Raw genomic sequence first — 26,403 nt, forward strand, 5'->3', positions numbered from 1 at the left:
TGGGTGGGGATTGTGCCTTGTATCCCCGCCCCCCTCCAATTATCATAAGCTCTCCAAAGTGAACAGTAATTTACAACCTTCTTGGAAACCTTACTTCATTCCCTTCCTGGAAGAATTTAAGCACTGGCAGTAGAGTTTCTCTAACTTCATCACAGTCAATTACTTGTTTTCGGTACCGCAAAATGATTCTGCGTTCCTGGGGACAGCTCTCCCTTTCAAGTTCCTTTTTATGTTTGTTGTGTTCAGGAAGCCTTAGAGATGCAGGCCAGGGTGACTGGGACAGAGGTGAGATCCCTAACTACTGAATGGGACTTGGGAGGGAGAGGACTTGTTTTTACGCTGATAAAGAGTAAAATCTGGAGTCGCGATCGATTTCAGGCACGTAGGGCGGAAGAGGCCCAGGGCAGACCGAGTATGGGGTGAACACCAGGATCTGTGAGCCAGTGTTGCTTCAGCGTCTCACCCTGTGTGTGAGGGGAGGCTGGTAGTCCGTCCCTCCTTGTCCCTTCAGCACTACCCCTCACCTCCGTCTCTGCGTAACTATATCAGTAGAAAGGGACGCTTCTCACATTGGCGCCCGGACCCCAAAGGGAGGCTCGCTGTGGCTTGGCAGGTGGGCACGAAGCCGGGAGATGGGTGGGGGAGTGGGGCGGAGGCAGCGTCGAGTGGCGTTTGGAGTAGCCAATGGTAGTTCGGGGCAGGGGTGGCAGGGGCGGAGGCACCAAGGCGGAGCAGCCAATGGCAGGCGAGCAACTACTGGAACGACCTGGTGACGTGAGGAGCGTTCCATTCGGCCAGCGGTGGGCGGTTGCCACAGCTGGTTTAGGGCCCCGACTATTGGGGCCCCTTGTCAAGAGGAGGCAGCCTCCGGGCTGGGGAGGAGAAGTCGCTGCCACCTCTGGCAGCTGACGCGGTCCCCTGGGAAGGTGCACTTCCTGCCCTCAGTTCCCGGCCGAGTTCGGTCTCCCGGGTTCAGGTAACGAGGGGTGGGGGTTGGGGTCTCCTGGGCTCGGCCGCATGGTGGGCTGCCAGCCCCTCCGCTGAGCCCGGCCGCGCGGACGTAGGCAACTGCCCTTTTCAGCCGGGCTGCTGCCGCCGAGCCCCTGGCCGCGGGTGACTACACGTGGCGGGCGTGTGTGAGTGTGTACGAGCGTGTGGAGGTGGCGCGCGTCCCAACCTGCCTGGGGCGGTGGTCCGCTGCGTGGCGGAGGCAGGGCTGGCCTCCCGAGGCCGCGCCTGCCGCCCGCCCCGGACTCGGGCCTCCGGTTCCCGGCTGGTGGGCCGGTCGCTGCCTCTCGATGGATTTTGATCTTTGTTCTCCCAGGGCCCGGCTCCCTTTCCTGGTCTCTCGTCTCCCGCTGGGCCGGTTTATCTGGAGGAGATTGTTTTCCAGGTTAGTTTTACACAAAGGAAGTGTTCTCTGCACCTCTGGTGCTCCCTCCCCTTGGCCAAGCCTTCTTGCTTTCTCATTTCCCTGCTCATCTCCTGGTCTCTGTTTGGACCTTTGCCCTCTCCAGCCCAGAGTGATTTTGGGTTGGTTGTTTCTCTCAGTCAGGCGGGCTGCAGGCTTCCACCTCATTCTTGCCAGCGTGGGGCATGTGGTGTCAGTAAATAGAGGCCACAGCACCACACCTGAGAGGAGAAGGGATACAGTGGTTGAGAGAGGCTGGGCCCCCGGGGTTCAGGACGCCAAGTAGAAATGGCACTTATGAAATGTCCCAGAAAGCAAGCACCTTTATGACGTTTCTTAGCTCATGACTCTGCCATGTCCACCCACCCCCACCCCCAACCATTCCAAAACCTCTCCTGCTTAAGTCAGCCTTTCGCCTATAGGTCTGTGATGTGGTTTCATTAAGATTCCCGCAAATGTTAGGCTAGGCTGGCAAGATTGGTTCATTTCCCGAACTCAGGAGGTTGCAGAGGGTTTGATTAGGGGAAATCTGTTTTGAGTAAATACAACCTGGGTATGTGTACAGAATGTCCAGAACCTCCTAGCCCTGCCAGAGGGTGACTTGTTCCCGGGTGTGATTCATATTTGAGTAGCTAATTGAAGAAAGAAGGTGAAGTGGAGGAGGGGAGGGAATGGCTCCTTAAGGACAGAAACTCTACTATTGTTTTTAGAGTCCTCTTACTGATGATTATAGAACAGTGTGGTATATGGAAAGTGCCTTGGACTGGAAGTCAGCTTACGTGTTTTCTTGGCTTAGCTTTGCAGCTGTGGGACGCTGGACAAGTTACTTCCTCTCTATGGTCTTAACTTTACTTATTTCCAAAACAAAGTAATTGGGGTTATCACCCATAAAATCCCTTCTAGTTCCAGGGTTTTATGATGATCAGATCATCAGTATTATATTGGAAGCATAGGGATTTACTTAAGAAGATATGTTAGCCCCCTTCTTTTTTTTTTTTTTTTTGGAAAACCTTTAACCTTTTTTCCTTTTAGAGGACAAACGTGGATTGGAGATAAACTTTTCCCACTTCCCTACCCCTACCCCTTCAGGCAGTGCTCGTCTTTCCACCTGTGGGAAAGGAAGATTGAACTGCATTTTCTTGTTCCTGTCTCATTTTTTTTTTCCTTTTGTGCTTTTTCTTAGGGCTAGAAATTGGACTTTTGATGATGTTTGACCCCGCGGCAGCAATAGCAGACATCGTGATATCAAAGCTGGGCTCAGCTTCTGTTTCTTCCCTCTTGTAATCACAAAACCCATTTTGGACCAGGAATTCCAATCATGTCTGTGATGGTGGTGAGAAAGAAGGTGACACGGAAGTGGGAGAAACTCCCAGGCAGGAACACCTTCTGCTGTGATGGGCGAGTCATGATGGCCCGGCAAAAGGGCATCTTCTATTTGACCCTCTTCCTCATCCTGGGGACATGTACACTCTTCTTCGCCTTTGAGTGAGTTTCCATTGAGTAGAGTTACCTGATGATGGTTTCTTTGGGGCTAGAGGAAGAACCTTCTTTCTGGGAAGTTTGTGGATGGTCTTTGGATGGCACTATCCTCTTAAGCTATGTCCTTAGATCATGCCAACCAAATTCATTTCTTTGTGCTTATAGCAGAGTACCTGCTTCCTAAAAAGGCCAAGACCTTTGACTCCAATTTTATAGCACTGATTTGGGGTTACCCCTGGCACACTTGGGTAATAAAGGAATTTGTCTTTGTTATTCACCTCTCCTTTTCAGTGGTCTCCTTAGGTGCTTAGTGAAAGACTCCCTCTTCTCCACCCCTTTTGGGGCTGGGGCAGCCCTCATGGTCATAACTCAATACCACAAAACTGACCTATTCTGTTATTCTGGGTCCTATTTCCTTAGAGCTCAGCTCTCTGCTACCTATTAAATTGAAAAGTCATCTGAATCGGGGACCTGCAGATCAGTTCCAGCCTCAAACTAGTTTGTACCACAAACTAGCCGCCTGTGTGGTACATATGTGCTTATTAAATGTAAGTTTCTCTCAGGATCACTCAACATAAACAACTCTGTATTTTGTGTGAGCCTGATACTAGCCTTGAAGTTATTTTTTCTTCGATGTAAAGCTAATACTAGAGCCACTATTTGAATCCTGTATCAGTCGCTGCTCTAGGGAGGTGGCCAGTTGGATTCTAGGGTACAATGGCATGACTACTGGGTGTGCTGATATACTCTAGGGATGGGAGAAATGCTAATTGGTTTAGGATTATTATGGGGAGAGCTCTGAGGAGCCAAAAGGAGTATGTGTAGACTGTGAGCCACACCTGATACGAGCCTGCTATAGTTCATATACTACAGTGACCTGGAAATGGAGCTCCCATGCTGGGGCATGGCCATAGGAGGGAAGAGGGGGCTCCTTGGCCAACCTTTGTGGTAATTAAAATGAGCTCTGATCTCTTGGAGCTCAATTTTGCCCTTCTTCTGTAAGGGCTCCAGGCTTTCCCAGTGCATCAAGAGTGATTTTTCAGGCTGCTTTGCCAGACTTTCTGCTCGTTGCAGCTGGCTTGAATAACAGCGAGGGGGGGGGGGCAGTTTATAACAGGGCTAGGAAAGGAAGGTCAGAGAGGCTCTTTGTCAAAGGCACTTTTGCTGCTGCTGTTGCTGCTGACTTCGTGAAGTATTTGGCAAAGTCCGGTTGGTGATGGCTTCTTAGCTGCTTTCCAGTCTGAGGTTTATGGTGGGGTGTGTGTATGTGTGTACTTGTGTGTGGTACAAATGAGCATGTGCGGTCAGGCAGGAGTATGTGAAACATTAAAAAAAAAAATGTTTCCCTTCTCACCATTCTCCCCAAGTTTTTGTTTTGTTTGTTGTTATCTTTGCTTTTTTCCCTGCCTTGCTTCTTTTTGAAAGTGCAAAGCCGAACTCGCTATCATTCTCCCTCTCTTTCAGTCCTCCCACTGCTGAATCACTAGCTCTTTCTGCCACCACACCCTTCCATCTTAGAGTTAAATTTTTGTGGTTGGAACCATTTGAAACAGGGATGAGATTTGTTTCCAGGCCCTGAGTGAGCTAGTAATTCTGGGCCCAGGAAACCTCTGGTTTGGCTGTCCAGGGGAACTTGAAATTTGGGGCTATTGGCGTTTGGCCCTTTCTGTATCTGGGAGCCAGACAGAATCTGATTTGAATCTGTCCCACTTAGGCTCCAGAGGCCTCTGAACAAAACTGCCTGTGGGATGAAGCTTATAATTAGCTAAGTTACTGTTTGATGAAGGTAGGTTGAGTTTTCTACCAAGATCACTTTTCCCCCCAAGTTATTTCTTGTGCTTTGCCCTCAGATATGAAGGATAACGTTGTTTGTGAACTGCCTTGAGTTCCAGCAATCTGTGTGATAGAGTAAATAGTTTTAAAAGACTTTATTTATTTATTTATTTATTTATTTATTTATTGGAGAGAGAGAGAGAGAACAAGCCAGGGGAGGAGCAGAGGGAAAGGGACATGCAGACTGTGCTGAGCATGGAGCCTAGTGCAGGCCTCCATCCCACAACCCTGAGATCATGACCTGCGCTGAAATCAGGAATCCAACACTTAACCAACTGAGCCACCCAGATGGAGTAAATATGTTTGAGGGTAGGGCTGGGGAGGGAGAAGGGAGAAAGAAGTTAATGTGTGAGCAAAGGAGTGGAATGGGAAAGCATAAAACTGACCAAAGGGGAGAGGACACTGGTGATGAATCCTTTTAACTGAGAGTGGTGGAATCTGTTTGTGCACATGTGTGTGTGTTTCTTTGTATGTGTGTGTTTGTGTGTGTGTCTCCCATGTGGAGACACACAAACACTCTGAGTGCTGGCTGCCTTATGCCTAGTTAATGACAGGCTGTACAAAGGACACCAGCATGCCTCTGAGGCATGAAATCTCTTTCTGGTCAACCTTTTCTTTGGAATATATAATTCACTACCAACCACACAGTGGGGGATAGCATTTGGGAGGCAGAATATGGGCCCCTTTGTTAGCATTAGAATTTAAGGAGACCTCAGGATATCAGCTGATCTAGTCCCCTGCCTTCAGGCAGGTGAGGGCATCTGAACCACCAGTGACTGAGAGCTGTCTATTTTCATCCTCAAATTGCCTAGGAGTATAGATTCCACATCCTCTGGCTGCTGCATTTTTGCCTTAAGGAAGTATAGATCTTGCCGCACATCTGGACCTGCATTTTCATCATAGGGTCTTGCCTGTAGCAGGTGCTTAGGAACAAGTGCAAGTTGATTTATAGCTGCCCATGGCACAGCTCTGCTTTGGCCAGATGGCTGGAGAAATCTGGTCAGGCATGTGGGCACCCCTTGATGAAAAACATGCAGTATTAGTAGTACCAGTGTATATTTATATATTTTGTTTTTGATTTTGCCTTTACATGTTTAGACTTCTCAAAGGAGGATCCTGTAATTTTCAGTGGACAGACAGTAGGTCGAATACATAAAATGAAAGAAGGTTGTCCATCTAGGAGCTAGTTAGCTCTATATTGTTAGAAGTGTTTCCAAAGACACTGGGTGGCCATCTCTCAGGGCTGCTGTCTCAAAGTGGATTCCTGCCTAGGATGGGAAATTGGGCTAGATTATCACTAAGCCTCTTGCAACTCTGAGAGTCTGAAGTTCTGTGTAAGTTTGTCTAGAAGATTCAGATACACACACTGAAAAGGAAAGGTTGGATTTCCAGTAGGTAGCTGTATTTAAATATATTTCATATTTAAACACAATTATATCTATGGTAAATGTATTGACTTTAAAAGCAGAGTGAAAATTTTGCAGTGCTTAAAAAGAGGATTTCCTAATTTATTTTTAGGGTGAGGTATTTAGGAAATGTGAGTGAATATGCCAGTTTTAGCTTTGACCACATGAACCATTCTCGGTGTTTTCTGCCCAAACCCTGTCCAGCTTGTGTGAACACATAAGCTTGGCCACCAGCTTGCCAGTTATGTCAGAACATTCTAGTGGAATGACACAGACAACTGTGAGGTGTTCAGCTACTCAAAGACTATTATGGTGTTAGTCAAATTCAATTTCCTGATAAAGCTTGGGGGAAGGACCAAGTGCAGTGTCTTCTGGAATTGGCTTCCTATCTGTTTCTTTTAACTTTATGACCAGACTATAGGTGGGACTATAGTCTTCTATAGTCTTCTATAGACTTCTCTCGTGGCAAGAATGACTAAGTGACTCTTGACCCCTGAAGTATAAGCAGTTTGCTTCTATGCTCACTGCTTATGCCTCATTGTGCTCTTTGTAGAGGAAATTGTATCAAGGCACTATCAAACCCTGCTGGACTGACCCTTGCAGGTGATTTTGATGTGTAGAGGAGTCATTGAATTATATGAACTGAAAAAAGCTTTGTAGTGGTGCTTCGTAATTGACCCACTTCTAGCCTATCCAAATTCTACCTTTCTTTCACGTCCCTTCTTGAGTCTTCCTTCCTGAAACCTTTCCAGTAATTTCTGCACATACTGCTCATCTAACACATCATCATATGACATTTCTTAGATTTCTAAATTCTATGATTATTACACTTTGAGCTCGTTCAATGCCAGGGATTATCTCCTATATCTGTGTAGCCCTCCATGGTGCCTTCCACCAGACCTTACGTAGAGTAGGTGGTTAATAAATGTTACTGAATTAATATGTTCTGGATACACTTAAAATATAACAGTCTTGACTCACAGAATCATAGAATGGTAGAACTGGAAGGGCCCTTGGAAACTATCTCCATCCTTTTGCAGGCGAGGAAACCAGGTGCACAGAAGAGAGGTCCCATTGTCAAGATCAGTCAGCCAGCCAGTGCCTCTGTATGACACTACCTTTCATTTCATTGTTCCCTTGAATATGGAATCCTGAAGACATTCAGATTTACTAAAGTGTGCATAGTGCCAAATGCTAAACTAGCGTATTCTAGGTTCTTGCTAACTAAGGATTGTATTACCTAGTGGCATCTAGGTTATTTGGGCCTCCTCCACTCAAGCTCCTGGGAAATGAAGGTGTCTTTGTAGAAAACTAGTAGCACTCTGGCATAGCATTCTGGTAGCCTTGCAGGAACAGAGAGGCCCATCTTTAAGTGTGAGCATAGAAGGGAAACTTTGTGAGTTAGGAGGGATCATCACCTCTGTGACTACTCATAGTCCCTGCTGCCCAAATGAGAATGGTTTGGAGAAAAATTAAGCAATGTGTGCTCCCTACCTCATTACTATGTGGGTGATCCTGATGAGAGGGGCATTGTGTCCCTGTGGAGAGACGGGAAAGACAATATGACAAAACAAAGTTACCAGGTTGAGGAAATACAGAGCTATGTAGACCAAAGCCAAACTGACATGGCAGAATATTGCGCTTATAGTTCCAATGTCCAGGTTCCTGAAGTTACTTAGATGAGATTGGGAAGATGAAAAAGTGACTTTGTCATGATCTTTAACCAAGAGAACGTTTTCTGGAAAATTTTTCTATGGAGGTTCTGCCTTGTGCTTTACCTAGCCCAAGATTCTAAGACTTGGCCAACCAAATAGCAGTTTTAGAAAGTCATAGTTGCCTTTCCGATATCAATCTGTTAAAGTACGTAGCTAAGTTCAACTTGCTGATAAAGCATGTTCCCTGGAGAAGGGTTGGATTATGTCTTCCAAATGGTATGCTTTCCTTTCTTTATAGTTCTGTCATTCAGAATTTATCTGTATATTTTCAGCCTTACTACCTTTTTTGGTGGTAAGTTTCACACTGTTGATCTCTACTGAATGCATTTCCCATCTTTTTTTTTTTTTTAAAGATTTATTTCTTTATTTGAGAGAGAGAGAGAGAGAATGATCAGGGGGAGCAGAGGGAGAGGGAGAGAGGATCTCAAGCAGACTCCATGCTGAGTGCAGGGCCTGATGCGGGGCTCAATCCCAGGACCCTGAGATCATGATCTGAGCTGAAACAGAGAGTTGGATGCTTAACCAACTGTGACACTAGGCCCCCCTCCCATCTTTTGAGAATGAGTCTTAATTGAGTATAGTGATCTTCTATTTTGGGAAAAGCAAGCACAAAGAACAGGGATTTCCCCCAGCATGCTGATATCACTTGAGATGTTTATTGAGGTAAAGAAGGGATCTCCTAAATCTTCTTCCTCAGAGACACCCGAGCTGGTATCATGTTTAAGAACAAAGGAGGCACCTTATGCCTTTGCAATAGCAAGAAGCCAGTGAATTCAGGGTAATTAGGGGGAATATTTCTGGAACGGAGCAATGAGAAGGCAAAAACCTTATGATGGTTATTACATGAGGCCAGTTAATGGAGGGCCTCGGAATAACTGGCCTGTGGGGTTCGGGGATTAGCATAATAAGCAGCAGGGAATTGTTCTATGTTTTGGGCAGGAGTACATTATAATTGAAATTTGTTATTTATTATATTTGAAATTTTGCTATTTTTGTTATAATCGAAACATGAAATTTGCTGTTATCACTGCAGTTCAACAACTGCTTAGCAGGTTTGTCTGGCTAGAGATTTTGGCCCTCCTTAGTGAGAAGATGGCTCATTGCCTCAGAATTGAAAATGTCCCTGTTTGGTTAATTTTCCCCTTTGCTACTAGAGCAAAACAGACTTATGCCTTTTCCTTTGACCTTCACATAGCAGTCAAACTAGAGACTGATTTTAAATTATGTTTTCAGTGTCCAAGGAAACTTTTCCCTCTCAGCAAACTCTTGAGTGTCATCACGAGAGCCTTGAGCCAGTATAGGTGACTCTGCATGTTTACTGTGCTTCCGAAGTAGGTAGTGTGTAAGAGAACAGACAACTGTCCATATCAGTGGGGACTAATAGCAAAGGCTTATTACTATTATGTGGGACAAGGGCCATAGTGGGACTCTAATCTTGAGCCCTTTCTTCTGTTCTAAGCATAGCTTTTCCTTAAAGCCACCCTTAACAGCTGCTATGGGAGCAGTTTTAAGAAGCCACCAGCTTCCCAAGAGCTCTTCTCTGACCACTTATAGTCCTTAGAGTCTGAATCACCATCCTAACCCTTGATTATTGGTCTTATCTTATTCTTCAGCTATTTCATATGTTAGTTATGTTTTTCCCAACAAAATTAACTCCTATTTTCTCTTGTTCTTCATTTGTTAGAACCATAAACACTTGTTGGCTGATTGATTGCACTGAGCTATTAGGAAGACTTGGAGGTAGAGTATTGTATAGAATACCAATCCATGCTCCCAGTCTCTGAGGCAGAGCCCTGCTATGGAATCTGTCTGGTTTCTTACCAACTCCACTCATGAATCTCTTTTGAATTTTTTCCTATCAGTTAAAGTCTGTGTCATTATCATTGTCCCTCCAGTGAACTAGCATGCTAGGGATGGGGGATGGGACATGACACACCAGCCCAGCCTGGCACTGCTAGTTACTGCTAGACAATACCACCATGCGGCCCATGGGACATGTGGAAGTCCAGTCATGTAGTCTGGCTATGAAAGCCCGAGGCCAATCAAGAGGTTGATAGAAGGTGGCTTAAAGTAATGATATTTCTTCAGGTGGCATAAAGGAAGACCTAGGGGAGACATGGTTGTGTTTATAAAATTCACAAGGGAGAAAAGCAACTTCTGAACCCTTTGGAAGGGGGAAAGCCTCTTGGTACTCTGAAGATAAAAGAGAGTTCTGTTTCAAAAAAGTATATGGATATCATTATTCCAAGAAGTGATATAAATGGAAAATACTGGGGGATTTAAAAAAAACAGTTAGCTTATATTCATGGATGACAGATCTAGTCTTCCAGTAAGACAAATTAGTGATTTAGGAGACTCCTGACTTTTCAGGTTGATATTGGGAATTGCCACCAGATTTTCACATACCCTGGTCCTGTCAGAGGCAGATCTCTAGCTTAGTGCAATTATGGGATTAATCCAAGGGGGTATTTAAAAAAATATTATATTATTTGAGATAGAGAGGTAGTGAAAGAGAGCAGGAGAAGTGGGGAGAGGGAGAAGCAGGCTTCTCACCGCTGAGCAGGGAGCTGGACATGGGGCTCAGTCCCAGAACCCTAGAATCATGACCTGAGACAAGGGCAGAAGCTTAACCAACTGAGCCACCCAGGCGCCCCCTAAGGGGGTATTTTTGATCATAACTATTAAAGACAGACATACATGATAAGTTGTAGTTAACAGCAGTTTTAGCTACTGGCTCTCCAAGTTTCCTCTTACTTGGAGTGGAAAGGCCTGCTGGTCCCACATCTGCCTTCCCAGCCACACCCACTCACTAGTGACAACTGACTGCCAATAGCCTCATCTCTGGAGAACAGTACAATGGGCCTGTTGTGTACTTGTTGACATACAGAGTGGATGGTTTTAGCAGGTGCAGAAGATAGTCCGTGTGGAGATTACAGAGACCTTTATCCTTGATGGCATAGCATAATTCAAATTTAAGTTGTCCTTTGTCTGGTTAACAAGCAGGTGTTGGAATGAGACTTAGTTAATCTTAGGTCCTTCATGCATGGGGGCAACATTGATTGTGTGTGTGTGTGCATGTATGAGAGAGAAAGAGAGAGAGAGAGAGAGGAAAGAGAGTTCTGTTTTCTCTGTATCTTTTTCCTGTAATAAAATGATTTAAAATCCCTTTGGTGGCCAATCAGATAGCTCTGATTTTTCTGTTTATTGGAGACCATACACCCAGAGCAGTTCAAGTCCTAGAGAATTTGTTTGTTTTCAAGAGTGATCTTAGAAATAGGCAATGACTAGAAAGATGACTGTTTTCTGTTAGTGTGGTAATTTTACTTGGCTTGCTCATGAAACAGAGTCTTAATGTTTCTTCTGTATCCTCTGGGTTCCTGATAGGCAGAGGTAACTTTTGTTTCCAAATTCGCTTTTTGGCTACTTGTTCTACTGAAGGTGGAACAATGGAAAAGAAGGTAATCCACAAGCTAGTGATCTGTAAGAACCTTAATTACCCTGTGTGTAGTCAGATCCTTCAGTTCTTCAAATTTTACCTCCTACCCTTAGCTTTTAGGGGAAGGAAGTAAATCATACAAAATCAGGCTATGACCGAGGATTTTGTTAAAAACAAACAGGCAAGCAAACAAAAAGCCACAAAATCATTTTGCAAGTTCACTACATATGTTCATCTTCTACTGACAAATTGCTCAGCCCAATATTATGTTGGTTCTCACCCGCCCACCCCTGCACTCGTGTGTGTGGCAGGGAGGCAGGGGGAGGATCTCGTGTGGATTTCCAAAACTACAGCGAATGTACAACCTGGGGTTAAATGTTTGCTTTGAGTGGACAGCAGCTTGCTTAATCCCCATGCCGATGAGGTAAGCCTTTTTCCTTAGCTTACTTTCTCCACTCTCCCTCTGGCCCTTGCTTATCCACTTGTAGTCTGCCTCCAAGAGAAGATCTCTGTATTGAAGGAAAAAATGTGCCTCAGGAGGAAAAGAATAAAAATAGGTCAGTGATAACTCTCATCACATATTCCTATTTGAAATTCAGCTGGATGCAACAAGTATTTGTGGATAGCTTCTTTGTTCCCATACTTGCATTAAGCTCTGGGAGATACAGAGCCACGATGGTAAGACGGGAACGCTAAGAGCTGACATTTACTTAACGTTTACTATGTGTCAGGTGCAGTTCTAAGCACTTTATTTATATTCATGCATTTGATGACACAGTGACCCTGTGTAGTACTATTACTATCCTCATTTCACAGCTAAGGAGACTGAAGTTAATTAAGTCACCCAAGTAGGAGCTGGCAGAGCCAGATTGCAAACCCAAACATTCCTACTTCACAAAGACAAGGTTTTTCCTCTTACAAAGTGCAGCTGGGGAAGACGAGGTCAATATAGTGAAAAGCAGCTAGGAAACAATACAAGGCTCTGGCAGTGAGGACTACGGCGGTAGAGAAGGGAGAGATTAGTGCAGCTTAGGCTAGGCCTCTCAGAAGAGGCAAGACTTCTCTAAATCCCAGATTCTCCAGCTATCCAATGGGTATAATAGACTTTATGTCATAGATTTAGTGTGAGAATTGAATGAGATAATGCATATAAATGGCTTAGTGCAGTGCCTGGTATATGCTGAGTGCTCAGTAAGTTGTGATGGTGGCAATGATGGCATTGATACCTCTGGGACCTGGAAGATGAGTAGATCTGGGATATCCAGAGAGGAAGAGGGGTGGCTTTCTGGGTGAATTATGAGGAAAGAGGGGGAGCAAACATGATGTTGGGAAGAGGTGCTGAGGAGATAAAATTTTCTTTTTCCTTTGCCTGAGGTCACTAAGTACCTACTAGCAGAGCAAATTGAGGAGAGAAGAGGATGGATGTTGCAAAGTCAGTCAGCAGCCCTGAAGCTTTTCACTAGCCTTGAAGCGTGCCAGAGGTACCCTCTGACGCTGGGACCCTGCTTCATGAATGGTCCTCATCTTTTCTTCCTCCTCTTTGAGCTCAGGCCTAATGCCAGATGAGTGATTATGAAAAGCTCTAGACATTCCCAGAGTGAGAGCAACCTGTGGTATTTACAAGTCCAGGCTCAGTTGCTTCCCTGACCCTAGTAGGTGTGAGCCTTTCCCAAGGCACAGAGGAAATGTGGTCCTCAGCAGGCTGACAGGAGGAATTGGACTTGGTGATGGGGGTTCCCTGGAGACTGTCTTCTGAGGTATAGGTGACATCAAGTAAGCGTTGAGCTCCTACTATGTGAAGAACCATATATTAGGAGTTATGGGTAGTTCAAGAGAAGAAAAAAGCATGGTCTCTTCCCTCCATGTACTGCTCACTTTATTGTAGAGACCAGATCGACATGCTGGTAACAGTTTGTGGTCAATATAGGGTGGATATAACTAAATGTTCAATCGCCCACTTTCTTCAGATGTCGCTACCTGGCTGTCCAGCTCTCTCCTGCCATCCCTGTGTTTGCTGCCATGCTCTTCCTTTTCTCCATGGCTACACTGTTGAGGACCAGCTTCAGTGACCCTGGAGTGATCCCTCGGGCCCTACCAGATGAAGCAGCTTTCATAGAAATGGAGATAGGTGAGTGTTCTAACCAGCTGGCAAGATGCTGTGGTGACTTTAATCACTAAAGGAGTGGAATCATAATAGTAGTTGCAGACTAAGAATAATATCTAGCCTTTTCCCTGTAAGATCCTGAATCTGACATCATGGCTACCCTGTGGTTTTGGTAAGGCAGGGTTAGCAAGATTTGAAAGCCATATGCTTCATTCTTCTTGTGTTGGGTTGTGTCTCAGGAAGGGTTTGTCTTACTGCACTCTTCCTAAGAGGATGGGATTTTTTTTACCTTTGAGGGGTCATGAACTCATTTAATTTTTTTTTTATGAAAGCTATAAGCCTTCTTTTCATAAAAATATTCTTTTATGTTTGATTATACATATAATTTGGGATGTAATATGTAATTTCAGAGATTCACAGATCTTTTGAAGCACAGTCGTGGGCCCCACCAAGAACTCCTGCTTTAAGGCAATACACAAGGTGGGAGGAGACAGCTATGATGCCAGGAACCACTGAGAATTCTAGGAAGGTAAAGGGAGCAGTTACAGGCTCATTACGGTGCAGTTTTCAGCTCAGGGTAGGTCTCTTTGGGACAAAGATAAAGTGCTACAATAGCCAGGATCCAGGGTGGCTCCACAGATTGAACCAGAAGATCCCAGAGCTAGAGGAGGGACTATCCTAGGAGCTCACACTGGGAAAGAAGGCCAGGATATCAACACTCATGGGGACTGGGAGCCTCACAGACTCCACAGCAGTGCTTGCCTAAATTGTTTGCAAGTCCAGTAGCCAAGTAGCTTGAGTTAGTGTCCAACCTAGATAGATTAGAAGAAAGGGGCCCAGGACTTATAAGACTAATAAGACTAAAAGCAGTGCCCACGGACCATCAATCTATGGTTAGCCTTTAGATTGTTAGGGTGATTGTTTTTGATTTTTATATTACTTTAATTAAAAATACACAAACATTAAAGTTATAATAGGTATTATATTACATTTATATTTTTGAGAGAATTTACATTTATATAATATTATCTGCCTATCCAAGAAAATACTATGTCTTCATTTTAAGATTGAATTTTATGCCCTTGAATAAAATTTTTATAGTTTTAAATTCTAGTTTCTATATTTCTTATATTGAGTTTATTCCTAATGTTTATATGCGTGCTATCATCAATGAAATATTTTCTCCCATTTCCATTTGATGTTTTTTCCTCCAGTTTTATCAGGATGTAATTGACACAACATTGTGTAAGTTTAAAGTATACAATGAGTTGATTTGATACTCCTTTACAGTGCTTTGAAAGTGTCCAAGCTTTTGTATTTCTTTTGTTTGTTTTAGCTGCATTTCCCTCTAGCTTCTCAGTGAATTTCTTTTTGAAGAATTCTAGCCTGTTTTAGTTGAGCTAAGAGGGCATAGTTTGTGCACATCTGAGCTTGAACTACTTAGGGATGGGGTAAGAGTGGGAATAGTGGGGAAAAAGCAGAGGCCAGGTGTGTTGGTACAGCTGGAGTTCAGGGGAGACCTGGTAAGGCTGGGGTAGTTAGGAGTAAGATAGGAGGAGGGAGAGTTGTGTGTGCCATCTTTTCGCCATCTGTGATTATTCTTTTATCATCATCTTTCCATTCACATATGGAGAAACTGAAGGTCAAGGCAGTGCCTTGACTTGTCTTTTGCATCTCCCAGCAGGTGTTAGCAAGGTTAGTTCTGTTTTGCCAGATCACTGGGCCTGGAGCCCACACTTGAGCTGTCACATTGTGACCTCTCCTTTTAGCATGTTTCTCTCCATAGAAGAATACATTCTTGCGTTCATTTGTATGTTTATGTTAGCAAATTTTTGTCAATTTGCACTCATCCCTGTGCTGGAGGGATGGGGCAGATGTGCATGGAGGTTGGGGCAGAAGACAGCATTGTGATTCCATTGCAGCATAGCGCCTCATGGGGAGGATGAACCATGAACTCTATCTCACAAGTGCGTTCATGTAAAGGTCATGCAAAGGAATATTAAGGTGGCATGCTGGTACTTACATCATTTTCTAATGAAGAGCTATCCCCATCCTTTTAAGACTTGTGGCACACAGTTATTGTTTGATTTCACAGCATCTACCCTACTCCGCAAAAAAAGGAAAAAAGTTCCATATGGCAGATATTTTTAAAATCAAAGTGAATTGAAAAATTATTCTGTTTTTAGAATTACCCTGCACATCTAGGGTGCAAGGAAACAGGCATTCTCATATGCTGCAGATGGATGGGCGTGCAAATTGATACAATCTGTCTGGGAAGCATTTTAGCAATAAGCAATATGGGCTTTAAGGATTCATACCCTTTGACACAGTAATTCCACTTCACTTAGAGTTTAGTTAAAGAAATAATCAGATTCATACAAATTACTGTAGAAGGATTTTCAGCATGTCATTTTTTTCTTTTTCCTTTTTTTTTCTTTTTAATGTGGGCCTAGCTGTTTTAATGCCAGCAACTTCATATATTACTGCTCAGACTTCAACATGCTTTTCTTTTTTTTCTTTCTGTTTTAGAAATTAATTTTAATGCATATTAAATAATATATATTCTCTTTTTTAAAAAAGATTTTCTTTATTTGAGAGAGAGGTGGGGGAAAGGGCAGAGGGAGAGGGAGAGAACCTCACGCCGACTCCAAGGTAAGACTGGAGCCCAACTCTCGGGGTTCAGTCTCACCACCCTGAGATCATGACCTGAGTTGACACCAAGGGTTGGATGCTCAACTGACTGGGCCACCCAGGTGCCCCAACATATGGATATATTGTTGAGAAGGGGAGGTGGAAATTGGGGTGGTGATCAGAGGGGATTTAAACTTTATCTGTAACATTTTAAGTTTTTTTCATATAACATCATTTAAATAGTAAAAGCCCAGTGGCCATTTAAATGCCCTACAATATGGAATGGTTAAATAAATAATAGTATGTACATATGATGGAATATTATATTGCCAGTATTAATATTTTTTGGAAGAGAAATTAACAATCATGGAGAAGTGTTCACCATATAGTGTTAAGCAAAAAATAGAGGATACAAAATTATATTTATAATGTGATCTCAAATTTTTAAAAATCATGAATGTTTATTTACCTGTTAAGGAAATACACCAAAACATATTCCTGAGTTGAGAGCCTATCAATGATTTTTTTTCTTACATACATCTTCTGTTTTTTTCCAAACTTTTATAATAAGCATGCATTACTCTTATTTTTAAATGATTATTTTTCTGATTCTAAGTATTACCAGCCTTTTTTATGCATATATTTTATTTTTGCAAGATAATATCCTTTTATGCATGTTACATGCCTTCTAGTGTACATTTTCATTTTGCAATATATTGTGAATATTGTCCTGTGTTTTCATTCACTTGTCTACATCATTTTAAATGGTTGCATAATATTCCATCCTATGCATGCATTTACTTAGCCAATCCCCTGTGACACTGAGGTTATTTTCAGGTTTTCACTGTTAAAAGGGACTCTGTGACAAATATCCTTCCATCAACATCTTTTGTGTATCTCTTTGTAGTTTTGTTAAATTCCTAGAAACAGAATTGCTGGGTCAAAAAATATATGCCTTTAAAGTTTTGGGAGCCAATGCTTTATCCCTTACTGATTATGTATAAAAATACCTTCCCATCCTTGCCAATCCTGGGTATTTTAATTATTTTTTTATTAAAGATTTTATTTATTTGTCAGAGAGAGAGAGAGGACACAAGCAGGGGGGAGCAGCAGGCAGAGGGAGAGGCAAGTGGAGGGAGAAGCAGGCTCCCCACTGAGCAAGGAGCTCAATGCTGGACTCAACCCCAGGACCCTGGGATCATGACCTGAGCTGAAGGCAGACACTTAACCGACTGAGCCACCCAGGCATCCCATTTTTATTCTTTTTAATATTTGTTAATATAGTAGGAGGTAACAGCATCTTTGTGCTGATTTTTATGCCTTTAATTCTTAGTGAATTTGAATGATTTCATTTCATATGCTTTTTAGCCATTTTTATTTCTTTTATAAATGTTTTTCTTTGTAATCTGCCGAAAAAGATGAAGAAACCTCTTTTCACATATGCAGAAAAGAATTGCATGGTATTTAGTGGAATTTGATGGGATACTTGATGATATTGACAGTGCCCTTAGGCAGTGCTAGTCTAGAAAAGACAGTGGGCCTAAGGAACTGGCGATTGCTCCCTCTGCTTTTGGAGAAGTGAGACTTTGGGGCTCAAATAATGACTGGCAGTGATATTAACTGTCTTTACTGACCTACAGAAGCTACCAATGGTGCAGTACCCCAGGGCCAGCGACCACCTCCTCGTATCAAGAATTTCCAGATCAACAACCAGATTGTAAAGCTGAAATACTGTTATACATGCAAGATCTTCCGGCCTCCCCGGGCCTCCCATTGTAGCATCTGTGACAACTGTGTGGGTGAGTAAAGCCGAAGGGGCTTTGTCTGGGGGAAAGGCTGAACTGAAGGAGAGGGTCAAGGTTATTTTTCTAGGGAAGAATCAGTAGTGGTGGGAAGATTGATTTAGATAGGAAATAAGCTAGATTTAGTTAGGAAACTTTAGGAAGCAAGGTACTGAACAGCTGTAGATCAATTGTACTTCTATAGATCATATCATAATTGAAATATCCTCTAGTCTGAAATGTATTTAAAAAACCTTTTTGATAAACGGGGAAGTAAACTTGACCTGTTTTTCAAATCCGGATTTGTTTCAAGTGGAGCCTGCCTTACTTGGGGGGAGGAGAGCTCTAGTCCACTGGAGGGCAGCATCGGGGAAGGAAGGGATATGTAAGAAGTAGTGTTCCCAAGAAGAAAGTTGCTAGCATTTATTGAGTTCCTACTATATCCCAGGCACTGTGCTAAGTGCTTTCCCTTTCTCTTATTTAAGACTCATCAGAACCCCATGTGTTGAGTATTATCCCCTTTTTACAGATGAGGAAATAGGTGATGCATCTTTGTGCCGGCTCACGTAATTAATATGATATGAAACTGGAGTAGGTCTGATTCCAAAACTGTCATTTCATCTTTCTCTGCCGATGTTGCAAGGGTGGTGGGTATGCATAGTACATGGGTCTGTGCTTCTGTCTGCATATATGTGGCTTAGTTGTAATCACTGCCTACTGTGTGTTGAACCCTGGGAAAGATCAGAAACAGGCAGTAAATATGTCTGTTCATAATATGCAACTCCTTACCTTACCAATAAGCATACTTTAAAAAAATTTTTTTTTTATTTGAGAGAGAGAACACAAGTGCACATGTGTGCGGGGTAGGGATTGGGGGAAGGAGCAGAGGGAGAGGGAAAAGGATAAACAGACTCTGTCCTGAGAACAGAGCCCAACACAGAGCTCGGGGTTGATCCCAGGACCCTGAGATCCTGATCTGAGCCAAAACCAAGAGTCAGATGCTTAACTGACTGAGCCACCAGGCTCCCCAAGCATACTTCTAGGACTCTTTGTATATGCCATGGAACATGCCTCACTGAGTACATTGCTTTCTTCTTATTAGCCAATTCTTTGGGCAAATGTTGGGAAGATAAAGCTTACTTTATTTGGTAAAAATCTGTATGTAGATAGGACTTTTATAAATTAAAACTTGTTTTAAATTAGCTAGGAAGCTTGATATTTCAAGAAGTTCTGATAAGTTTTTTTTTTTTAAATATTTTATTTATTTATTTGACAGAGATCACAAGTAGGCAGAGAGAGAGGAGGAAGCAGGCTCCCCACTGAGCAGAGAGCCCCTGGGATCATGACCTGAGCCGAAGGCAGGGGCTTTAACCCACTGAGCCATGCAGGCGCCCCTAATGTGAAGGTTTTCATAAAGACTTTTCTCTCCTTATTAATATTCTTAAGTATAAAGAACTTTGATTTTTTAAAAAGAAGCACTAACATTCCAGTAGAAATATGGACAGTTTGTAAAATAGGAAAGGTAATTAACTAGTTAACATGGAAAAGGGTCATCCCTACTAAAAATCAAAGAAATAAAAATTAAAACAGGGTCTCTTAAAATCTAGAACATTAGCAAATAAAACCTGATAATGCTTAGTGCTACCCTGACAGAAGTGTAAATTGGAACAAACTTTTTGGAAGACAACCTAGTGAGATTCATAAAAGCTTTAAAATATGTATACCCTTTGATGCCAGTGATTCCCTTTCTAGGGATAGATCTCTAGATAGAAAATAATAAAATAAAAATATTCTCTTTCTAGGGATAGGTCCCTAGATAGAAAATAATCAGGGATGTGGTAAAAGATTTAGGTATGGAAATATTTACCTCAGGATTATCATGATGATGAAAAATTGGATAAACCTAATTGACCACCCGTAGATAAATGGTCAAATAAATTGTGGGATGTCCATGCAATAGACTTGTGGGGAAAGCTCAGATCAGAAAGCTGAATGAAGGGTGCTGGCGTGGCTTAGTCGTTAAGCATCTGCCTTCAGCTCAGGTCATGACCCCGGGGTCTTGGGATGGAGGCCCGCATAGGGCTCCCTGCTCAGCGGGAAGCCTGCTTCGCCCTTTCCCACTCCCTCTGTTTGTGTTCCCTCTCGCTCTGTCTCTCTGTCAAGTAAATAAACAAAATCTTAGAAAAAAAAGAAAGCTAAATGAAATAAAATAGGAGATAGGCTACATTTATAGTGTGATCTCAGTTACACAGTTGAAAATATATATATAAAGATATATGCAAGGAAATATACCAGAATGCTTATGCTTATAGTTTCTTATCTATAGGTTGTGGAATTATGAGTGATTTTATTTCCTCTATTTTTCTTTTTTCTTTTGAGTTTTCTGTGATGAGCATATATTAGTTATATTATCAGAAAAAGTATGATTTAAGGGGCATCTGGGTGGCTCAGTGAGTTAAAGCCTCTGCCTTCAGCTCAGGTCATGATCCCAGGGTCCTGGGATCGAGCCCCACATCAGGCTCTCTGCTCAGCAGGGAGCCTGCTTCCCTTGCTCTCTCTCTCTCTGCCTGCCTCTCTGCCTACTTATGATCTTTGTCTGTCAAATAAATAAATAAAATCTTTAGAAAAGAAAAAGAAAAAGTATGATTTAAAATAGTAGGGGTGCCTGGGTGGCTCAGTCGGTTAAGGGTCCAACTCTTGATTTCAGCTCAGGTCATTAATCTCAGGGTCGTGAGGTCAGGCTCTGTGTCGGGCTTCACGCTTAGCATGGAGTCTGCTTGAGATCCTCTGTCTCCTTTCCCTCCACCCCTCCCACCATAAAATAAATAAATAAAATCTTAAAAAATAATATAATATACAGTAAAAATGTATCTGTATAAATCTAGAGTTTTCAATGTTTTTATATGGCAGTTTTGCTTGAAGTGAGGCCATATCTGTAATTCTTCTTTTCTAATTTTTAAATTTTATTTTAAAAAAGATTTTATTTATTTATCTGACCCAGAGAGAGAGAGAGATCATAAGTAGGCAGAGCAGCCGGCAGAGGTGGGGGCGGGAAGCAGGCTCCCTGCTGAGCAGAGAGCCTGATGTGGGGCTTGATCCCAGGACCCTGAGATCATGACCAAAGCCAGAGACAGAGGCTTAACTCACTGAGCCACCCAGGTGCCCCAATGTCTGTAATTCTTGATCCAGATATTACCCTAATCAGTTGGATGTGTCTTTTCCACATATTCTTATCCTTTGCTGAGAAGATATATTGTAGCCATTTAGCCAGGAGATGTACCATTCTTACCGTCTTAATTTTGACCAGTACATAGCCCATTTTTTAAATGCTGTATTTTATTCATTAAAATAACACATGTTCATTGTAGAAAATATGGGAAGTACAGCAAGTATAAATAAAACTTAATCCCAAATTTACTCTCCATTTTTCTGTATCTCCTTCCACTGTCGCTTGTTTGGAAGTTAGAGCACACATGATAGAGTTTTTTTTTTTAAAGAATTTATTTATTTATTTGACAGACAGAGATCACTAGTAGGCAGAGAGAGAGGAAGGGAAGCAAGCTCCCTGCTGAGCAGAGAGCCTGATGCGAGGCTCAATCCCAGGACCCTGGGATCATGACCTGAGCCGAAGGCAGAGGCTTTAACCCACTGAGCCACCCAGGCACCCCACACATGATACAGTTTTTAATCCTGCCTTTGTCATTTAACATTATATCCTGAGCGTTTTTCTACATCTTTAATAAATATTTTTTGAATATATTATTTTAATGACTGCATAATCCATCATATGGCTATATTCTAGTTTATTTAGGTAGTTTCCTCTAATTAAATATTATTTACTATTCCATTTTACTCGTTATTATTACACTGCAATCAAAATGATTAAATTTAAGGATGTGAAGAAATTGGAACCTTCATATACTGCTGGTGGGAATATAAAATGGCGCAGCCACTGTGGAAAACAGTTTGGCAGTTCCTCAAAAAGTTAAACATGAAATTATCATATGATCCGGCAGTTCCACTCTTGGATGTGTGTGTGTGTGTGTGTGTGTGTGTGTGTATCTAAATTAGTCTGTTCAGACTACCATAACAAAATACCATAGACTGGGGAGCTTAAAAGAAATTTATTTTTTCACAGTTCTGGAGGTTAGAAGTCCAAGATCAGGGTGCTGACAGGATTGATGTCTGGTGAGGTCTCTGTCTCTGGCTTGCAGGGGCCTCTTTCTTGCTCTGTTCATATGGCTAGTTTTCTGTGCTCATGCACTCCTGGTGTCTCATCTTCTTCCTATAAGGATACCAGTCTGACGGGATTAAGGCCTTACTCTTATGACCTCATTTAATCTTAGCTACCTCCTTAGAAGCCCTGTCTCCAAATACAGTTACATTGGAGGTTAGAGCTTCAACATATAAATTTGGGGGGGGGGGCGACACAATTCTGTCCATAAAAACACCAAAAAAGAATTGAAAATAGATACTCAAACATTTCTGTATATCAGTGTGCATGGCCGTATTGTTCACCATAGCCAAAAGATGGAAACAACATCCAACAACAGATGAATGAATAAACAAATGTGGTATATCCGTACAATGGAATATTTCTGAGCTATAAGGAGAAATGAAGTGCTGATATATGCTGCAATGTGGATGAATCTTGAAAACATTATGCTAGGTGAAAGAAACCAGACAGAAGAAGTCAAATACCGTATGATTGCACTTATGTGAAATTTCTAGAATAGGTATAGAGACAGAAAGATTAGAGGTTACCAGGGTCTGGGGGAAGGGGAAAATAGAGAGTTACTCTTTAATGGGTACAGAGCTTCTCTTTGGTGTTGGTGAAAATTTTTGGAAATAGGTAGTGGTGATGGTTGCACAACACTGAATGTAATTAATGCCACTGAATTGTACACTTAAAATGAATAAATTGGCAAATTATGTATTATATATTTTGCCACAATAAAAAATCTAATAAAAAATTACTAAACTTAAATTTCTGTACACATCTCTATTTCCTTATGAGAAGCTACTGAAAATGGATTTATTTTGCCTAAGGGGTGTGAGCTTTATTATGGCCATTGATACACACATTGCTTTTCAGAAAGGCTCTCTGAATTTATACTCCCACAAAGAGTATATTAGTATCTATTTTATGCTATTCTTACCAGCACTGGATATTATTTTATTTTTTTATATTCTTATTTTGATAGGCAAAATTCTTATTTTATACTAGTATTGCACTGAATTATTAGTGAATCTGAAAACATTTAAATATATGGTTATGTGGTATTTAACTGTTTTTGCCCTTTGGCTATTTTCTTGAAGGAGTATTTTGTATTTTGTTACTGATTTGTAAGGTTTTCTCAAATACTAAGGTACAAAATTGACATATATTTCCATTTTTTCCCTGTTTAATATTCTTTTATAGTATTTTTAACATGTATAAAATATTTTTAAGATTTATGGAATCAGGTATATTTTTCTTTAACATCTGTGTTTTCCTCTATTAATTTTATGCTTACTTAGAAAATCCTTATCTGTACAGTGGATAAGTGTTCATCTATTCTTTTTTTAAAAGACTTTATTTATTTTCGAGAGAGAGAACAAAAGCAGGAGCCCGAGGAGCAGAGAGAGAGAGAATCTCAAGCAGACTCTGTGTGGAGTGCAGAACCTGACTTGAGGCTCGATCTCACAATCCTGAGATCATGACCTGAGTCCAAACCAAGAGTTGGCCGCTCAACAGGCTGTGCCACCCAGGCACCCCTCATCTATTCTTTATGGTTATTTTTTTGTTATATTTTGTTTTTATATTTATTTTAAAAACTTTTTTAGAGAGGTGAAGGGGGCAGAGGGAGAAGGAGAAAGAGAATCTTAGGCAGGCTCCACACCCAGCTCAGAGCCCAGTGTGGGACTGGATCTCACAACCTTGAGATCCTGATCTGAGTGGAAATCAAAAGTCCGACACTTAACCAACTGAGTCACCCAGGTGCCACTGTAGTTTTATCATCTTTTTTAAGCTAGAGGTTAAGAAAAACCACACTACTCATTTTTCAAAATTTCCTTGGCTATTTTCACCTACTTATTCTTCCTGAACTTAGTAAGTCCACCTAAGATTTTTCTTTGGAAAAGCAAAATCTCTTGTCACCTGGCAGTGGGGCAGCTTGCTTGACCCCTCAGTGCCTTAGTTTCTTCAACTGCAATGTAAGAAAAGAGTATCTTCTTTTGCTTGACTTCCAGAGTGATTGTGGGGGTCAAATGAAATGGCTGAAAACATTGTGAAAAATAGAAACCAGTGTTTTTTATAATCAAAATCGGCAGTGATCTTGGGGGTCTCTAAATCAGGCACTATGTGGAGGGCATGCTATGCTTTGTTTTGGAGGCTTTGACACTGGACTCTCTCTTTCTCCCACAGAGCGCTTCGACCATCACTGCCCCTGGGTGGGGAATTGTGTTGGAAAGAGGAACTACCGCTACTTCTACCTCTTTATCCTATCTCTCTCCCTCCTCACGATTTATGTGTTCGCCTTCAACATCGTCTATGTGGCTCTCAGTGAGTATGCAGGGCAGTGTCTGTTGGTGAAGGGTGGGAAAACATTTTGAGAGCTGAGGGGAGTGGTTGGGTTTCTTGGTGGGACTTTACCATTGCAGAGGCACCCTAGGACCAATTAGAAATGAATACTACCCTCTGCTCTCAAGCTTAGCGCCAAGCCTCAGCTCACATCAATCCATATTCCTGAGAATGTTGACCTTGTCCTTGGCCTTCTGCTGAAGACCGAGGCTCTGATTACTGGTCTGTACCCAGAGTAGTGGGCATTTCTGAGGTGATCCCAAAGGTTGAGGATGTATTTTAGCTCCGCATCCTTTCTTCTGTCTTCTAAGAGCTGCTCTGTGCCAGGTGGTAGAAGTGGTTATACAAGAGAAATGTCTTTCAGTAGGTCGTGGTCTACTTTGGGAGACAGAAAATACACACCCACATGTATGCATGTGCACACACGCACGTGTGCGCACACACGCACATGCACACACACCAAGTCACCCTAAAGCCAGATGGGGTGTGGAGTTAAAGGAGGCTTCTTCATCAAGAGATGAGTTCTCAGCTGGATTTTGAACAAGGGAGGTTGATGGATTGATGAGGAGAAAGGATTTTTCTTGAATATTTCTGATTTCTTTCATCTATGAATGAATATTCCCCATCCATGCCCATAGTTGGGGGCTCAGGAAAAGGGAGGGGAGCGGGAAGCTTGACTTCTGCCAGACTCTGTAGTCCAGTGCCAGGTCCCGCAGTGAGAATGTAAACTCTTTAGTGAGGATACTGCCAGCTTGTAGGTGAGAGTCCCTTGTTTGAGTGAGGGCTTAATCTCTTAGCAGCTTGTAACACGGGATAAGGAGGGAAGGAAATGAGTGGGTACTAGGATAAATATGCATTTTTTTACCAAAGTCACCGATTTTTCTTTCTACTTGCCCTCCCAATTTAACAGAATCCTTGAAAATTGGCTTCCTGGAGACGTTGAAAGAAACTCCTGGAACATATCCTCCCCTGGCAGTATGTCCCTGTGACGCCCTCTTAAACTAGTTTCGAGTAGGCTTTCTCTCTGCATTTCTCCCACCATCTCATTTTTTATCTGTTAGAGAGTGCCAAGATCTAAAATTTAAAAAAAAAAAAATGTAGTCTTAATGGTAGCAACCAGAATGGAAGATGGCCAGGGCTTAAAGGGAGGTCTTTCCCTCACCCTTTTCTCCACTGCCTCCCTCCCAAGTCCTTCTGACCCAGGCTCAGCCCTGCCTCCTCTAGTGGGCTGTGTTTGTTTCAGTACACCTCTTACATCACTTGACCGAAGTCCCCCCTTTCTGTTATAGCTCAGGCTTATTTTGTACAACAGTTGCATTTCTGAGAAAGAGATTCCGATGGGATTTCTGTAAGTCACGTTCTGTTTTTCCCACCAGTTTTTCATTTATAAAGTTTATTTTTCGATGGATTTTCCACTGGCAGTGAAGGCCAACATTATTTAGCTTTGGCCTTCTTCTAAACTTTCTCTTCAAAGAGCTAATGATGAATAAACAAACACTTAAAAACACCAGAAACATTAGGACAGCTACTCGTAGGGAATAAATAGGAGTCCTTTACCTTTCATATATCCGATGAGTTTAGAATTCATCTGTTGTTATATATGGCTACTTGGCCATTTCTGATATATGTTCTGAGAGGTAAAGTCGGTATGATTGTTGCCATGAGGCTGAGGCATTGAGTTGCCTGGTGTAGCTTCTTCAACATTCCTTAGCATCACCTCACTGTCCTAGAAGTGCTTATTTGCTTCTTCACACTGTGGTCCGTCGTGGGACTGACTGGATTTCACACTTTCCTCGTGGCTCTCAACCAGACAACAAATGAAGACGTGAGTCAACTTTTCCTCTTCTTCATCGCGTTTTCTTCCTTCTCCAAAGCCTGTGCTCCCATTACCTGCCCGAGAACTGAGTCTCCAGGGCTGGGTAGGTCAAGGCAGACAGAAAGCTGGTTTGGGAGATTGTTAAATCCAGTGTGTGGAAGAGGAAGCACACTGCTTTTTTTGGGAAGAAGAGGTTCAGTGGTTAAGTGGGTACAAGGTCTTCAGCTGG

At 42.3% G+C, this 26,403-nt stretch overlaps 1 protein-coding gene across 2 annotated transcripts in view; it reads left to right on the plus strand.

The window, feature by feature from the left end:
- The first annotated feature begins 769 nt into the window (after positions 1-769).
- ZDHHC9 (zinc finger DHHC-type palmitoyltransferase 9) overlaps positions 770-26,403 on the plus strand; it is a 35,634-nt gene continuing 10,000 nt past the window's right edge. The window contains exons 1-8 of one of the 2 annotated variants that reach the window (XM_059386240.1): positions 770-976; positions 1,325-1,393; positions 2,595-2,896; positions 13,248-13,408; positions 17,656-17,814; positions 24,203-24,340; positions 25,269-25,315; positions 26,079-26,183. In XM_059386240.1, coding sequence (XP_059242223.1) covers positions 2,730-2,896; positions 13,248-13,408; positions 17,656-17,814; positions 24,203-24,340; positions 25,269-25,315; positions 26,079-26,183 — 777 coding nt within the window. In that variant the 5' untranslated portion in view covers positions 770-976; positions 1,325-1,393; positions 2,595-2,729. The remainder of the gene's footprint in view (positions 977-1,324; positions 1,394-2,594; positions 2,897-13,247; positions 13,409-17,655; positions 17,815-24,202; positions 24,341-25,268; positions 25,316-26,078; positions 26,184-26,403) is intronic. The other variant, XM_059386241.1, reaches the window with a different exon arrangement.

The sequence above is a fragment of the Mustela nigripes genome, chromosome X, assembly GCF_022355385.1.
Source record: "Mustela nigripes isolate SB6536 chromosome X, MUSNIG.SB6536, whole genome shotgun sequence".
NCBI lineage: Eukaryota > Metazoa > Chordata > Mammalia > Carnivora > Mustelidae > Mustela > Mustela nigripes.